The sequence below is a fragment of the Microtus ochrogaster genome, chromosome 10 (assembly GCF_000317375.1).
Source record: "Microtus ochrogaster isolate Prairie Vole_2 chromosome 10, MicOch1.0, whole genome shotgun sequence".
Lineage (NCBI taxonomy): Eukaryota > Metazoa > Chordata > Mammalia > Rodentia > Cricetidae > Microtus > Microtus ochrogaster.
The window spans coordinates 26,716,383-26,734,434 of NC_022016.1; the positions used below are offsets into that span (position 1 = coordinate 26,716,383).

An 18,052-nucleotide genomic window follows, 5' to 3' on the forward strand; every position below is an offset into this window, starting at 1 on the left:
GACTGAAAAAGCATGGGATAAATCCAGACTCTCTGAACATGGCGAACAATGAGGGCTGATGAGAAGCCAAGGACAATGGCACGGGGTTTTGATCCTACTTCATGTTCTGGCTTTGTGGGCGCCTAGCCAGTTTGGATGTTCACCTTCCTAGACATGGACGGAGGGGGGAGGACCTTGGACTTTCCACGGGGCAGGGAACCCTGACTGCTCTTTGGACTGGAGAGGGAGGGAGAGAGCAGTGGGGGAAGGGGGGAAAGGGTGGGAGGAGGGGGAGGGAAATGGGAGGCTGGGAGGAAGGGGAAACTTTTTTTTTTCCTTTTCTCAATAAAAAAAAAAAAAACAACCAAAAAAAAGAATGCGTCTTGCCTGGTGTTGGGGCAGGGGTCGTGCCTCCTTAAAGGCCTCCCGCCAAATTGAAGATGAATAAACCACTTTGTAAATCAGAGCGCAGGGGGCGGGAATCTCAGCTAGCACCCTTCAGCTTCCCTTCGCCACCCAAAAGCCCGACTGGAATGCGGCAGGGCCTGGTTTTACAGCCCAGGTCACCGAGGCAGTCAATTCAGTGCAGAGCTGAAGTACTGCGCCACCTCACGGAGTTCTTATGAAAGAGTTAAAAGACAAAGTGCCACGCACGTCCTAAGTGGCTTCATTTGTACCTTGATCAAGGACCCGCCATGAAGCGGCAAGATAGGAGAGAACCCGAAAAGTCTGCAAAAGGGTCGGGAGGCGGAAACCTGATTTGAGGAGGAGGGTACCAGGAGAGCAGCCAATCCCACGCTCCCCGGGAGGAAGAGGAGGAGCCAGGGCCCCAGGGCCCCCGCTCTGCTCACTCCCGCGCTGCGCCGGGCCTGCAGTCTTCTCCCGGTTCAGCATTCCCGCTCTTAGACGACTCCCCTGGCGCAGACATGGCCTCGGGCGCCGCCTGTGCGCCGGTGAAGGTGAGATCACCCTACGAGCTGCAGATGGGCCCTCCCTGCCGGGTTCCCTCTCGCCCCTCCGCAGCGGCCGCGCCTCCCGGCTGTGTCCCCCAACCCGAACACCCCCAACCCCCGCACGGCGGCGGAGAGGCGCAGGGGCACGGCATTCGCCCCCAGCGCACTCCAGTGTCCCCCAGCCTTTAGACTCATCTGCATTCCGACCCCACGGTGGTAGCCGGTGGTCTGGTGGGGGGCGATGGGTGGGCTGCTCCCCGCTACCACCCTTCCTCAGTACCACTCCCCTCTGGAGATGCTCCAGGCGGGAGCTGACACGTGGCCCGGCTGCGGCTCTGGTCCCTCCTGCCTTGCGGGATTTGCGCTTCCGCTCTCTTGACTCGTCCCACGTGGGAGAGCTGTACACTTGCTCTTTTGCACGCGTCTGGCTCCCCCACCCCCGCTCCAAACTTAGATTTCTCTTCGCTTTGTTTTACTCCGGTAGCGCAGAGCTGTGGGTGCTCCAAGACTTCTAAATACTGAAAAGGAGTGCAGACCTCGTGTTAGGGCCGCTCCCCGCCCGGAGGCCTCTGTCTTTAAAACTGCTTTGCCACCACGCGAGTTCGAGCTATTTTCTGTAGCCTCGGGCCCCCAGAGAGCTTTACATAAGGGATTCTTGTATTCAGGGAACGCTGGCCAGAAGAGAGTTCTGAGAGTTGCTGTGAGCCTCCCCTGGGTCTTTTAAATAAATCCTGACTGAAGAGTAGAGATTTGAAGTGGAACTGCAGAAAACAGGAAAACTGGTGGGAAAGGCTGAGTCCTTCCTAGGCTGTTTATTATTAGCCAATAACTCAGCTAACTTGGTGACTTTAGGAATTTCTGGCCGGTGGCACAGGAAGTGCACTGGTTTCTCCAGGCTTCTCTTGGATTCCCCTCAGCGCTGTTGGATTCTCTTGGAAGAAGCAAATCTCTGCAGTTATGATGCAGCCAACCTGGGCTTCGTATACTGGGGCCTTGCAGGGCTCTGTGAACCACCCAGGAAGAGAGGAAGGCATTAGGATGCTGCGCTCAGACTTACTGGCCAACCTTTTTTTTTTTTTTTTTTTGCCATTTTGAAAAAGATTGTGTACGTTTATAGAAAGCTTCCTGACAGCAGGAACTAAGCAGAAAGGGTCTTGTGCAAGGTACAGTCCACCACGTATTTATGAAGTGGGCATTTTACTGCAGTGGAAGCTGGGAAGGCTGGAATTCTGTCTGTATTGGGCATAGTTGAATTATTAAGAGTGCAGATAATTATTTCCAAAGGTATCATAGGCTTTACCCCTTTCCCTGAACTCCATATTAGGAGGGGCCAGATGTAATCCTTTGACCTTGACTGAGGAAGGGGTTTCTTGGAATCCAAGAAACTTCACCGGGGCATATATCTTTTTTTATTTTTTATTTTTATTTTTTTCATCTCTGACACACAATATGAGTAAAGCCAGAATGGCTGGTGTTTCACACTCACTGAGCCCAGTCAGGGTGACACTATCCATGCAAGGGCGAGCATATCTCAACGGAAGGAATTCGCTTTAATCAGGTTAGTATTTTGTCTGACACACAGTTTCCCTGTAAAATGGATGTGGTACACTTAAGAGCAGAGAGAGCTATGTAAATATTGAATGATGTGTTTTTTTTTTTAACTTGGCAAGCTTTTGAAATAAAACTTAAGAGATATAAATGGTGCTAGAAATGCCTGCTGATTGCTCTCCTTGAGACTGGAACAGGTGAGAATTTGTGATGCCCACGGCATATTCTACAAATAGCTCAAGCAGCGTCTCGTCTAGAAAACATGAGGTGCCTGCATCCAGAGCAAAATAACCTATTAAAAAAGCATATGTTAAGGCCGGCGAGTGAGGTGCTCTGGGGAGCTTGCTACCAAGTGTGAGAGAATGAGTTTGGATCCTCGGCACCCACATGGGGGCGAGGTGAGAAGGCTGGTTGCTGAGGCAAGTGTCTACAGTCCTGGCACTTCGAGAGGCAGACGTGGGCAGTCTCTTGGAACTTGCATACTATCCGGCCTAGCCAAATTGATGAGATCCCAATTCAGTGAGAATGCCTGCCTCCCTGAAAGACGGATTACTGTTAACTGTGGGAGACACCATGTCAACCTCTGGCCTCCACACACACATACATGTATGTGCACCTTCACCAGACACGCACGAACATGTGCATAACACCCCACGCAAACGATTTTCTCTGCATATCATCTGGTAATAGTGTTCTTACAGATGTGGACCCGAGGCCCTGAAAGGTCAAGTGTCTGCTGGTACAGTGCCTGCACCCGAATCTGCTGCAGGTTTAGCCAGGAAGTAGGACTCTGCAGTCACTGGCCCGCCCCAGCAGGACTTTTTATGACCCGCCGGATCCGCCTCCTGCTGCTGCCACCAAATGTAGTTTTTAACTAAATCTCTTTCATTCTGTTTATCAGTAAGACTGAGGACCTAGAGGCTGGGATGAAAGCCTGCTGGCTCAGGGATGTTGAAAAAATGAGCCCTTCCCTCTTTGCCAGTATCTCTGAAATAGTGTCCTTCAGTTCTGCCTCGAAGTCCCTCCCTGCTACTTCCTGTGCACCTCTCCATCTTCCGGACTCCCTCTGACTTTCTGTCAGCTAGTTGCTGGCTCTGCCTCCTAACCCAAGGTTGATTTTATTTAATTAATGCAAAGTTAATTTTATTTAATTAATGCAAAGGCAAACCCAGGGTTCACAATGTGATCGAATATCCCACAACAAAACCAGGCCTAGATAACAACAGACCCAAAATCTGACCTCATCAAGTAGATGTGAGACAGTTCTCAGACTTGAAACATTGTCTCTGTTGCTTTACGGTGAAGAGGGCACTCTACCTTAGGAAACAGAGAGGGGGCTGCGTGTCTACAAAGCTGAGCATTCTCCAAGTGCGGGTGTAGGAGGCACGTTTGTGCCTGGCTGGTGGCGTGCTGCCTGTCTCACTGGGCCATTTCGTCTGTTACCGAGAAGCAACAGTTGGATTAGGTACAGCCGTAGGAGTATTCATTCTCACATCTGTGTTGAGGGCCAAAAAAAAGAAACGGGAGCTGAAGAGATCCAGCCTTCCATTCCGGTACCTCCCTCTGTCAGCAGTGTGGTCTCTTAGAGCTGATCACATCTACTTTTAAGAGTTACTAGGTTTAAATACAAGAGCGTGTCGCACACTCAGCCAGTTCTTGTATCATTATTGCCAGCCCTGGGACCTTCTTTTGTAAAATGGAAATATTACCCTCGGTTTAAGAGATTAGAGCGTGTAGACGGAAAGCCACTGGTTTTGTATGGACAGTATAATGTTCAGTACCTCTGTGAAACCTAGCTGTCTACTGGCAGAATCCTACCCACAAATACTTCATTGAAAACCCGCCAAGCCCTGAGAAGAAGGGTATTTGAGTGAAACAATGTTTCTAAGTGTGTCTTGTATTGTGGCTGGGAGATTGTTAGGATGGAGCTAGTAAGTAAGAGTCATGGAAGAGGACCAAAACGGCCTTTAGGGCGTGGTGTTTAAGCTCTGCCGCTACTATGGTTGTTTGAGGAATGGGGTGGTTGGAGGCGATTAAGTCATGATCATAGAGCTTCCGGGATAGCAGTAGCATCATTGTGAAAGGCATCAGGCTTTTAGGGCCACATGGTTCTGCAATAGAAGAGACCATCTATGAACTAAAGAGCAGGTTCTCCCAGGCACTGAATTGACCTCAGGGTCTGCAGATGGTGAGATGGAAGTTTCTAAGTCTGATTATTATAATAGCAACTTGAACACATTGAAGACAGGCCCATAGTTGAAATAGTGATAAAGAACCTGAGATTGTGGTGGCTAGCCAGGACTTGGGAAGGTCTGGGGAAGAACTCGGCATGGTGGCCTCGAAATAGAAACCCTGCTCTTGTGATTATGAGGATTCTCTGGGTGCGGGCCTTCGGGATCTAAACCATGATAAAGAATTTGGATTTACAATTGCCTTTAAACCCAGCACCCCAAGGCAGAGGCCAGCACAGGCAGATCTCTGAGTTGGAAGTCAGCCTGGTCTGCATACTGAGTTCCCGCCCAACCTTGGCTGCATAGTAAGACCCTATTCCAAAATACAAGAAGAATTCAGATTTGATCCTAAATGCTGTGGAAGCCACTTAAGGGCTCTGAGGAGAGTGGTAGCATCTGGTTTATATTTTGAAGTGGTTGCCTGGCTGCTCCGTACAGAATGGCCTGTACTGGACCAGGGACTACATCTGGCCACAAGCCATGGCCCTTCTGCTCCGGTCTCAGCTGGCAGCCATAGAAGTGGCGAGGCTCTGCAGGCAGAATGGAGGTGCAATGTGGGGAGAATAGCAAGAGGGAGAGAGTGGCTTCTGTGTCTGACTTCCAGCCCCAAAGGTGCTGAGGAATCAAACAAAAGCAGGGAGGGTAATTTCAATATTCCTCCTACTGACCTTTCTGATCAGGGTTAAAGCAAGGGCTAAGAGGGGCCTCTTTACCCTGGTGACAGGGTAGCTGCTGGGGCATCCAGGTTTGGGGAGGGTAGAAAATAATGGAGACTGTCTTAATGGTCCCTGCATGTCTTAATGCCACGTGAAGCCGCCCTAGAGAATAGCTGCCTTTGTGTAAGACTTTAGGGGAACATTGTCCATCTTCAGCCGTGTGCTGGTGGAATGCTTGACTGTACGGAAGGCAAAGCAGATCTTTCGGGGGGGGGCGGGGTTGCTGGAGAGCTGCTTTGGTGATCTGTAATGCCTCTGGCTAGCTTCCACTCTGGGAGATTAGGGAATAATGTTAATTGCATTAGAAGGGTGGAGAGAGAATATGCCCCCCCTGGAGGTCACTAGTGGGCTTCAGACAGTGATACCAAGTCAAGTGTCCTAGGTTGGAAGATGGCCGTTAAACCTCCTTTGAGCCGTCCCGAGCGTGCGTGACACAGTTCTTCTGTCCTAACCTCTGCAGCACACAGAATACATCCTCACCCTCTCCCCACAAAGTGCCAACGCTGTCTTCTCGCCATCACTGTGGCAACCATTGCATGCTCTTCAGATGCCCCCAGGAAAGGTAGTTCATATTTGGTTAAAGCCTCCTGGGCCACTGCCTGAGTCTGCCTGGTGTACCTGTCTGCAAAGAAAAGCAGGGAAAAAGGGAGCCTGAGTTGCCTTGAGGAAGTTACTTCTGGTGTGCTTTGCTGGTCTTGGTAGAGTAGGGAGCAGGAATTGTTAGGATGCCGTAGTGCGTTTGACTTCTCTCCTGGTTCCATAAGGTAATTATGACCCACATAGGAAGAGCTGAGATAGCAGACTGGTGGGTATTTGAATGTGATGATCCCCAGATCCTTAGCTGTGGCTTTAACTGTATTCTAATCTGTACCTTAGTAGTTTTCTCTTTTTGTTCCCCCTTTTCTTTTTCTTTCTTTTTTGTTTTGTTTTGTTTCGAGACAGGGTTTCTCTGTAGCTTTGGAGCCTGTCCTGGAACTAGCTCTTGTAGACCAGGCTGGTCTCGAACTCACAGAGATCCACCTGCCTCTGCCTCCCGAGTGCTGGGATCAAAGGTGTGCGCCACCACCGCCCGGCCACCACAGTGGTTTTCAGAGCCATGCAGTGTATCTGCTTCATCTGACACCTTGTCAGAAATGCAGAGTCCTGGGCTTTGGTCCAGTCCTGCTGAACTGTAAATTTGTGGCCTAGCAATCTGGGGCTAACTAGCCCAGGAGATTAGACGCTCCCTGGCTGACAGCACTGACATCTGGGAACTTTGGGAAGTGTGGACGTGGTTCCTTCTCATTGTGCTCCTTCTCTGTGGCTGCAAGGAGAATTAGTTCGAGCTGAGTGCCTTCCGACGACAACAAATTGTTCTCATAGTTCCAGGGGCACAAGTCCATAGTGAGTCTTAGATCAAAAAGTCCGTAGGGCTGGCTCCTCTTGCAGGATCTCAGGTAGGAAGGACTCATTGGCTCTGTAGCTTCTAGAGACGCTATCATACTTGTCTACTAGACCTACTGTCACGATCTCCTCATCACGTGACCTTCTCCCTCTTGACTTCCTGTTATTGGAACCCTCTGCCGTCCATTTAGGACCCATCCAGATAGTCCAGGGTAGTCTCCCCTCTCATCTTGATTTATTTATATGGAATTAATGTTTATTGGTTCTGAGGGCTGCGGTGTAAGCATGGGGGGCAAGGCTCTTAGAGTTTGGATCCTAAATATCTCTCTTGAAGCCTCATGATAAAGGTTACAGCCTGTTATGGAGATGGAAGGCATAGGAGGTCGACCTCGTTCTGGAAGTCAAATCATGGAAGGCATGCTGCTACCGCGGGCATTGGAACTACAGACCTTCCCATTTTGCTTCCTTGCTGCCATGGTTTGGGCAGCTCGAATCTGTCCCCTGCACCTAAATACTCCGCCTCACCACAGGCTCAGCTGTGGGGCCAGCTGACCACAGACTAAAACTTAGAGCCAAAGTAAACTTCTCCTCAAGGTTGGGTTTTCTCACATGTTTGTCTCCCATGGACAGAAAGCCAGCCAAGTAGCGAAGGGGTCATTTTAAAGCCGGCCGGCCACCCTCAGCTGGCTCACATTTTAGTAATTTGTGTTTTAAGCAGAGCCACACACTAGAAACAACCCGCAAGCTTGAATACAGTGTATGGCTTGCCTATTGATCTGTTCCCCCGGAGTTTGGGACCTGACTTTGGACATTTGGGGCTACTGATAACCATCATCTGAGTAGCGGGGAACTTAGACCATGTCCTGCCCTGGTTCCACAAGCAAAGGAGACTTGGGTTGAGAAGAGTTTTGAGGAAAAGGCTCCTCAGAAACTAGTAGTTGATTTCAGGGGGAAATGTGTATCGTCAGAGTGTCTAGAGGCTTGGGACATTAAAGCCAAGGCTGTTCTGATGGTCCAGGCCATCCTTGCTTCTCTGACTCTAAAACCAGGATTAGGTTCCTAGGATTGTCTCTACGGAGCTCAGCAGACAGGAAAGCCTGAGCAATGGGCACTACCTCAGTACCAAGTACTGGAGGCTACTTGTCGTAGATAATGTGCCAAAAGCGTTGGGTTTTTTCTGTGGTAACCCTCCTGGGATTTTGGATGGCCACGTTTTCCACTTATTTTGACATAAAAAATCCTTAAAGAAAATATAAGATATTTGAAGTAAGCTGAGCTGTGTCCTAAGAACATGGGTTTAAGTTGCCCCAAAGAAAATGTATAAATGGTTTTGTGAAGTTTATTTCATTATAGAATAAAATGAAGACATAAGTCAAGGCATTTTTAGAATCGTTTGGTGGGAGCTCAGATTCGACCGCTCACAGCAGAGCAGGAAGTCTCTCAGAGTCTGACATTTTCAGCTTCAAACTGGTAGAACATAGTGGTCTGCTGAATGAATAGATTCCAGAAGGCCTCTCCTGCTGGTAGCTAGGGTATCGGGTAAGACACAGGTGAGCAAGAGAACCAAAGGTGTGGGCTGAAATTTAACTTCGGATCTGCAACATTCCAGCTCTTTACAGCTGCACGATGTTTTGATTGCATTCTGACGATAAAGTTGGTTTTGAGTCAGAGGGCAGAGCTAGCCACTAGCTGGCCAAAATTAACCATAGATGTTCAGGAGGACTGAAGAATGAGGCAGGGCTTAGAGGGGTCAGGGCCCTTTTTGAGGAAGGCACAGAAGAGGTAGGAGGTCACTGGTAGCTTCTCCACAGCTTCTTTGATCATTCAGGTTCTTACCCCAATATCTGACTCCCGATTTTTTTATTGATAAAGAATAATTAGATAAACACGTCACAATCCAGAAGTTCTAGTCATCCCGTCAGCATTGTAGAGTCTTTAACAAATACACTCACCGAAGCACCGAGCATCACAACATCTGCATATAAATTTGGACTGGGGCACAATTTGGCCCAGAGTTAGAGCTACCCATGACGTAATCACTTTGGTTCGTTTTGCAGGTTTTGTGCAGACCTTCCAGGCTGAGACATTTGACCTCTTTGTCCCCATGAATCTGGACTTCCTGGGTTCTATGGGGTTTGACAAGACCACACACATAGCCGGCTTGGCGCAGTGGTGAAGGCTTCATTCAGCAGCACCTGGCATATTTGTTGGTGGTGACCAGAGCTGCGGAACTGAAATCCCAGATGAGGGATTGTACCAGTGCTTCTCAACCTGTGGGTCATGACCCCTGGGGTTGCATATCAGATATTTATATTACGATTCAGAGTAGTAGCAAAACTACAGTTGTGAAGTAGCAAGGAAGTAATCTTATGGTTGAGGGTCACCACAGCATGAGGAACTGTATTAAGGGTCACACCATCAGGAAGGTTGAGAACCCCACCGCCTTAGATGCTCAGCTGGCTATCCAGAGGCTCTGTGTGGTCTGTTTTATAGTGTGCTCTGTCACCTTTGGCCAAAGCTTGACTTGACCAAAGAAACCTGTTTCTTTGTGTCATAGAGACAGTGGCTCTTTCTGTAGACTGAGCTCCTGGAAAAACCCAGAAGATATTGGGAGTTAGCACACAGTGCTTACGTTGGAAAACAGTGATGCTTCTCTTCCATCAGTTGTAAAGTGGGGCTAATACCATGGGGCCTGTTTGAGACAGTGGCTGTGAAAACCAGGGGCCCATGAAACCCGGCACTAGCCTGAGTTGTACTTGGGAACATCATCAAGGTGTACTTTGCCTGTACGGCCAGCAGGTGGTGACATTGGCCACATTTGAACCTCAAGGTTCTCATCACAGTTGTATTCAATTGCCACTCTGGTTCCCTGTGAGGTGTAGGTTTCCATTAACAGTGTGAGCCAGTGTCTGTAGATTGCTGTAGCTTCTTGGTCGTTTGCTTTTGTTCTGATACTGTTACTCCTTGCTGAGGGCTGAGCTGCCAGCTACCTACCGCAAGGACATCGTGCAGCCGGGTGGGTTTGGACTGCAGTTCAGGCTGGTCACTAAAGGCGGATGAGTTTCAGGAGGCAGCCTGTTCGGTTGCTGCTTTCCTGCCGTGCTAGCCTGGCTTCATGCTGAGGGCGACTGTACAACAAAATGAGGTCTGTTTTACCTTCAAGCCTGAAGGGTCAGTGTTGCCTCAGAATCTGAGATGCTGTGGCCCACAGAGCATCTTGAAAGGATGGAGCAAAGTGGTCCTAAGTAAAAGGTCTGAAAGTTTTTATTTGTTTGATGGTTTTCGTATCATGTTGTATAGCTCAGGCTGGCCGCAAACCCCCTATACAGCTGAAGACAACCATCAACTTTGGGTCCTCCTGCCTTCCAGCCTCCTTTGTGCGTCAAGTAGCTAAATTCCTGAAGAGTCGGGTGATGTTCATTTCATATGCTGCTCTTTCTCTTGCCCACTGTGAGGACATGGGATGGACAGTCTGCTGGCCCAGCTATGTAAAGATCAAGTGGAGAGGTCACACCAGCAGAAGTGCTAGGGGTTTGTAAAGCATAATGATTTGAGTGTGTGTGTGTGTGTGTGTGTGTGTGTGTGTGTGTGTGTGTGTTGAACTGAAGAATTTAAGTAACTTAAGTGTATTGAACAAATAAATGTTGTTGATTTGAAATACCAATGTATCAGTTAATTTTTTTTTACCTAGTGTTTAGTTGATGTGAAATACAAAACCTGTTGTAATTTCAGTAATGTACCACAAGGTGGCACCAATGTCAACTGTCTTAGCTACCAGGAAGTGAAAGTCGGCCTGCTTTTCTATAGCAAAATCTCACAAATTCTTTATTTTGGAACTTTCTTTTCTGGAGTTAGGAGGTTCTGTTTTACTTTGTAGAAATTTGACTCGGTGACAATATGTTTGTACCTTTTCATTTCATGAAGTGCTGGGGTTGTTTTCCATGAGGTTTCTCCTAAAGCCCCACATTATACCCAGCCATTGACCTGTTTAAATCCTAGTTCCTATGGGGGTCCTCATAGGAAAAACTTCCTAATGATAATGTTTAGGTTTTTTAAAAAAAAATGTTTGTGTGTTTATTATGTATGGAGTATTGTGCCTGCACACCAGAAGAGGGCACCAGATCTCATTACAGATGGTTGTGAGTAACATGTGAGCCACATGTTACTGCTTGGAATTGAACTCGGGAAGAGCAGCCGGTGCTCTTAACCTCTGAGCCATCTCTCCAGCCCCATGTTGCTTGATTTTTTTTTTTTATGTGAAGACTTTACTGTTTGTCTTTGTATTTGTTCCTGTTTGTTTCCCAGACTTCAAATCAGATCAACTCAGTTTTTTTATATTTACCTTTTATGTGCGTTGATGTCTTGCCTGCACATGTGTCTGTATACCACATATGTCCTCAGAGGTCAAAAGAAGGTGTCGGATCTCCTGGAACTGGAGTTGCAGAGGGTTGTGAGCCACCATGTGGTTGCTGGGAACCCTCTTAATTGCTCTGCCATCTCTCCAACCCTAGATCAACTTTTAATTAACTTTCTCTACTTTTTCCAAGAGCATGGGTTTCTAGATAATCAGGAAAATTATAACTGCTTTGGATCACTTATTTTTATGCACATTTGAATTAGACAGTGTGTGGGCTACTGTCTGCTGTGTTTGTGTGCACATGAACAGCAGTCTGACTTAGTAAGGACACACACGAGCGAGGGCTTGTCATGTCGCTCATCTCTTGCCTGCATTCCCTCCCAGTTCTGCGACCGTGGTGGCACAGAAAGAAAACTGCTTGCTTTGTATCGTGGTATAGTAAAAAGGAACCATTACCAAATAAGCAGACCTAAGTTTTTGTATCACGCTTTCTTTACACCATAGTAAATGTGGTAAAGAAACACCCTTGGTCAGAAAGATCTTTCTCCAATGATGTTTGGGCTCAATTTCTAACCTAAAAGCAACTTTATCGGTAATTCAGTTGGGAGTAAATAACGCCACTGTTGAGAATAGAGGCCTAAGTCTGGCTATTTCTCAAATCTAGAAGACCATCAGGTTTTGTTGTTTTGCTTGAGGTTTTCTGTTTTGATTCTTTATTTCTCTTTAGTAGAGGGCTTTTAAATGTTTACTGTTCGTCGGTCATTTTCAGAACCGCTTTCTTTTGGGCTTTGGTAGGGGTGGAAAAGCGCCTGTGAATATGGATAAATATAGTTCCTTAAAATGAAGCAGATATGACAACCTACTATTTTTCTCTTTTCTCCCTTAGATTGGAATAATTGGTGGAACAGGCTTGGATGATCCAGAAATTTTAGAAGGAAGGACTGAAAAATATGTTGATACTCCGTTTGGCAAGGTCAGTGTCCAGCCGACCAAGTGTTGGCTTTGGCATGGCTTATTACTGGCTTGGTTTTTTTTTTTTTTTTTTTAAGTCGAGAACAGTTGGTTTTGTGTGGATAACCGAAAGACTGGCCCAGGCAGAGGGCCAGCGGTGCTGCCGCGGGGTTCACTTGCTGAGTTGTCCAGAAGGGTGCCCAAGGCTGCTGTTTTGATGGCACGTCTTTCGCATACACCGGGCGACATCTCGGGTTTGCATTGCTAGAAGTCAAGATGCTCATTTTAAATTCAAATATGTGTGTAATTTAGAGCCCTGGTCACACCATGGTGACTTAGCCCAGGCTGGTGGCTGGTAGCATAAGGACTCCTTATAAAGTGACATTTTCTGACCCAGATGAGTCCTGGCATCCAGGACACATGTTAGGATTGGGAAGGCTCTTATTTTTCGGCCCGGGCTGGGTGAGTTATCTACATTCGTAACCCCACATTGCCTCTTCCAAACACTGGCTGGCGTTTGTCCCTCTGAGAAGAACTTGCATCCCTGCCCAACCCTCCTTTTCAGCTAAGTTCTTAGCCTGACCTGGGGTTTTCCAAGTCCTTTCCCACCTCACCCTTAGCCTCTCGGGCTTCCTTAATAATGTTCGCTCTGGGGTTTTCCCTGTGACTTCAGCTCATCCCTGTGGCCATCTTGAAGCCTGGTTACCATAAGCAGGTGGTTCCATCACTCAATTGGTGCCCCACAGCCCTCTCTTCTCCTTTCAGCTTTTGACTCATAAATTTCCGAAACCTTCCCAATACCCCCTGACATGTGTCAGTTTGATCGGTCCCCCATCAGAGGGTCCCGGAACACTTGCGGAGTCCGTGCTGCCGGAGAGCTCGGTCACTACTTCTGGGTGATAATGGTGATGAGTAAATCCTAAACTCCTTCCCTAAACTGTATCTTCAAACGCTAGATTCCCACCAGTTTGTTGTGGTTTAACGAACTGATTGTACCTGGTTTAAAAATACTAAACTGTGGCTGTTTATTTTTTATTGCACGAAGCCGTCCGACGCCTTAATTCTGGGGAAGATAAAGAACGTTGATTGTGTACTTCTTGCAAGGTAATGTTTTTTTTTTTTTAAGTTTTGTTGTTGTTGTTTAATATTACTGCCACAGGAGAATTTAAACTTAAAGTCCAGAAATAGGTGCTGATGTAGGTGTGAGATATGTGTCTGTAGAGTCAGAATACAGCAGTCCCTTTATTTACTGAGATGGCTCTGGGCCAAGCCTGGATTATAAATAGTTAGGAGATCAAGGATCTCTTTCCTCACTTGTGCGTGGAAAATGGATCAGTTGTCTGACACAGAAGCTCCAGTATTTCCTTTGTTAATTTTCTTTCTTCCAATTATCAGATAAATCAGATGTTTTGTTTGTGACGAAGCCTTGTCCAGTAGCACTTACGTTTTTCGGGGAGGAGGTCTCGGTCCCTGAACTAACACGAATACCTCTTGTGCTTATTATACCCTTGTTCCCTAAACAGGGTTAGTGGCGTCAGCTGCTGCATAGAAAGCAGCATAGTTAGAAAATCCCCTGACCACAAGTGGCTACCACTGCAGTTAATGCAACAACAAGCAGGTTCTCTTGTCAGCAAGGAGCTACCTAGTCACAGGAGGGACTTCTAACATCTGTACATAGTCTAGTGTTGGGGAGCAAGTCTCAGGCTGACCCACACGAGATATGTGGATTATATAGGACATGTGGAAAATTGGTTCTTGGGAGCCAGCAAAACCAAAATGTAGTTTTAAGCAGTCCTTTTTACAAGTCTCCTTCCTTGGCCTGTAGTCATTGCTAGAGAAAACCTGGTATTTTGTTTGTTTGGTTGGTTGGTTGGTGTTTGTTTTTTTCAAGCTTGGGGAAAAAACAATTGTTTAAATTACACAGATGTTTAATTTCTTCTGGAAAACCTGCTGAGCACTTTAGAGGCCAGTCCCAGGAAAATACCTGCATCTCTGGATAGTAAGGGCTTCTGCTCTCTCAGAGGCTGTCTGTGAACTCAGGGTGGAAACCTTAGTGTCTGTGGGTCACAGTTTGCTATCAAGTGAAGACATCACAGATTCTTTTTAAACACAAACAGGATGATAGTGAGGTCGCACTTAACAGCTCTGAAGAGAAGGTCGATACTTCATTAGGTTTTACTCATGAGGGGGAAATCCGAGCTCTTAGTGGGTTGGGTAACTTCAGGGGAGGTATCTAAGAGAGCTTTGAACCCAAACGGCCACACTCCAAAGCCTTGATTTCGATGCTTGGCGATATCACCACAAAATAAGGCTGTGTGACATAGCTGGCAGCGCGTTTCTGCTTTATCGGAGATCAATAAATAAACTCTCCACCGAGGCAACTGTGCTAGACCATCACGTGTCCTAGTTTTCAGGGGGCCCAGATAGTTGTACGCTGCTCCGTGAAATATTGCCTATAAGAACATAAGGAAGCCATGTGACCAATGTGAATTTTAAAATTAATTTTAGAAATTAAACACTGTTGACTGGAGGTCCCCCCCATGGGTGTGGATACGCAGGTTCAAGCTTATGTGTTTCAAGTGCATAAATAATTTTAGCCAAATGCCTATGTTTTTCCAACGGAATGAACTTTTTACATGATGGGTGCTTCTGAGGAAGACACACAAGGGCTTACTTCATCGTGGGGGCAAATTATAGCTGTAGAGATGGGCACCCAATAGACACAGTTAGAGTAAACATGAGTGTGGTAGGTAAGTATGGTGTAAATGCAGTGACTAAGGTAGATGCTTTTTGACATTGGAGCTAAGACCGGAAGAAGTCAAGGGCTTGAAGGCCTAAATAAATAGAAAATGGTTTCTTGCAGCTCTGGAAGCTAGATCTCTGAGATCAAGGATTTGGTTCTCTGGGAGTTGTGGGAGATCTCATAGCCCCTTTTGATGTGTTTAGAAATAATTCCTCATGGGGCTTGTCATAGGTGTGATGTGCATACCATCTTAATGAAGTGGCATTTAACCTATAAACTCATTGAAAAAGTAATGCCTATTTGATTTGTAGCTATAAAAAAGATGTCAGGTTATTATGTTTGGAAAACTAATGCACTAACTTTAAGGAAATTGAAAGTTGAGGTGAATAATAGTCTTAACAGAAGAAATGCTTTATGTTTTACTATAACTTTGAATACATCTTTGAGAAACGTGTTTAAAACATTTTTTGCATAAACATATAATCTAGAGAAAGAGTCTAAAGAACATTTGAGTAAAATAATGGTTCCCTTCTCTCCCCCTCCCCTTTTTTTGTTGGTCTTTTTGTTTTGTTGTTTTTCTAGACAGTTTCCCTGTGCATCTCTGGCTGGCCTTGAACTCAGAAATATCTACCTTCTACCTCTAAAGGCATGACTCCCTAGAACTAGGATTAAAGAAAGGTGTAGGCCACCACCACCTGTACTTGTTTCTGCATTGATCTTGTGTAGCCCAGGTTAGTCTTGTACTAACAGATCCATCTTCTGCTGTCTCCCAAATCCTGGGTTTAAAGGTGTGTGCCATCACTGCTTGACCTCTAGTGGCTTAGCTTTGCCCTTCTGATCTTTAGGCAAGCTTTATTTATTAAAACATAAAAGAAAAACTATACAGTAAGTATAGTAACTATATAGAATATATATATATAGGCAATACATCTAATCCATTTGCACTTGACAAATTCAGAGAAAGTATCCTATCTTTGCTGAGTCCAAAGTCTTGTACCTAATTTACTTTTTATCATAACTTGGTTTCTACATCTGGTAAACAAGGAAAATGATAACTATCTAGTCTTCAATTCCCTCAGAGATCCAAGAAAGAAATAATATTAGCCGAGTAAGCAGGAAGTGTGAGCAAGCAACTTAACAAAAAATGTGAGTAATGACAGAAACAGCTGACTGCCTGGACCCAAAGTTCCTCTGCAACTTTGGGGCATCTATCTTCGGCCTACCAGTCTAGAATATCCAACAGACTTTTCTGTGAAACAGGATATTCTGAGGGGGCTATCTCACCTTGTCTTGACAGTGCTTGGCAGTCACTTTCTTTTGTGTCCTGCTTGTCCAATTAGGACAGCATACTGTCCGCAGTTGGGGCAAGGACATTTTCTTGCCCAGTGACTTACTTTTACCACAAAAGAAAGTAAACTCCTGTTGAAGGAGCTGCGGGGCTGCGTTCCTGCCACCCAGCTCCCGGCTGCCTGGCTAGCTTATGCCCCAAAATAACGACACACAAACTGTATTCATATAAATACTGCTTGGCCCATTTCTATTAATGTGTGTAGCACCACGAGGTGTGCTTACCAGGAAGATTCTAGCCTACGTCCATCCTGGGTTGGAGCTTCATCACGTCTGCCCTGGAGAGGAGCTGCATGGCATCTGAGCTCACTTCCTCTACTTCCCAGCATTCTGTTCTGTTTACTCCACCCACCTATGTTCTAAACTATCAAGCCAAGCAGTTTCTTTATTGATTAACCAATGAAATCAACAAATTGATATGACACTCCCACATCAAACTCCAAATAGAGTTTCTTTTTTACCCATTATCTTCTCTGAAGTAGGCTGGTGCTGCCAGGAGCAGATGTCTCATTGTCATAAAAAAGAACCTAGGTTATTGAAATATCTTAAATACCTTATTCTGTAGATCTCTTAAGTGTTTGAAGATGACCTGTCTATCTAAAATATATCTTTGTTTGTCCTTGAAAACATACCTAATGTGATTATAAGTTCTATTGTACTAGGTGATTAACTACAAACCTTTATTTTTTTATTATCTTGAACAGTTGATAATAATAATTTTCAAGGACTAGAAATTTTGCATTGCATCGTTGAATGGGTTATAAACTAGGAGTTTTTTTTTAAAGTAGATTCAACAATCTACCTTTTTGTCTTAATCTACCCTTTTATCCAGTCATATCCATATCCCCTTTTTTCTTTTCAAAACAAGAGCCTTGAATCTAATTTTCTTTGTTTAGCTTTTTTCTGACCATTACCCCAATAATAACTTGTAACTAGCCTCCCTAAACAATGACAAATACCTATAATCCATTGAATGACCAAAAACTACCTACCCCACCTCTTGGGAGTATGTGGACATCATGTTCTTAAATTTACTTCCTACTGTCTGGGGGCAATGGTATCTTTAGGGAATCCTGAAAAGAAAAATGTGGGTTAATTGTCAAGTCCTGGGAGAGGTAGCTGGATCATTTTTTTGTCCAGTCTTTACATAATGGGAAAATGTAGGGTGTGTCTCTAGTCCTGGCTAGAGTAGTCTGTTAAGCTGAGTCATCTCAGCTAGCCACCTCAGATTATTCTGAGCAGTTTGTAGTTCAAAGGCAGTTCTTAGATGTTTTTAGCTTAGTGGTGTTATCATAGTCATAGAGGAGCCAACGTGGGGCCCCATCCTCCTTATGGAGACTTCAGAGGTAGTTTAGATAAAGGGTGTGCCACCATCGCCCCCCAGTTCCCTTTTCTACAGCTCTTCTTAAAACCCTTTTGTCCACTGTTGCTACAGTGCCCGCAGTGCATCATTTGGTGTCCCCAAGTCTTGTTCCTTATTTCTCTTTTCTGTTATCAGCTAAGAAATGTGCCTGCCATGTTCAGTGGAAAAGCTGTGTCTTCTGGACCTGTCGTTTATGCTGCCATGCTTCTAGAAAGCTGTGCTTTCCCTTCCTATCTTTACTTCCTGGGCAAAATAGTAGCTCTCTGTAGCATTCCCAAGTGTCAGTGGGACCAAAGGTTTTCCCATTAAAAACTCACATTATAATCAATTCATTGTTCATTGAAAAATCAATCTAAATAAATTTTTCTTTAAAAAAAAATAAAAAGTAACCGGGCGGTGGTGGCGCACGCCTTTAATCCCAGCACTTGGGAGGCAGAGGCAGGCGGATCTCTGTGAGTTCGAGACCAGCCTGGTCTACAAG

At 45.8% G+C, this 18,052-nt stretch overlaps 1 protein-coding gene across 1 annotated transcript in view; it reads left to right on the forward strand.

The window, feature by feature from the left end:
- The first annotated feature begins 760 nt into the window (after positions 1–760).
- The window catches only part of Mtap (methylthioadenosine phosphorylase), a 41,101-nt gene continuing 23,809 nt past the window's right edge, over positions 761–18,052 (forward strand). Inside the window, exons 1-3 of the mRNA XM_005352722.2 lie at positions 761–938; positions 12,054–12,140; positions 13,164–13,222. Coding sequence (XP_005352779.1) covers positions 906–938; positions 12,054–12,140; positions 13,164–13,222 — 179 coding nt within the window. The 5' untranslated portion in view covers positions 761–905. The remainder of the gene's footprint in view (positions 939–12,053; positions 12,141–13,163; positions 13,223–18,052) is intronic.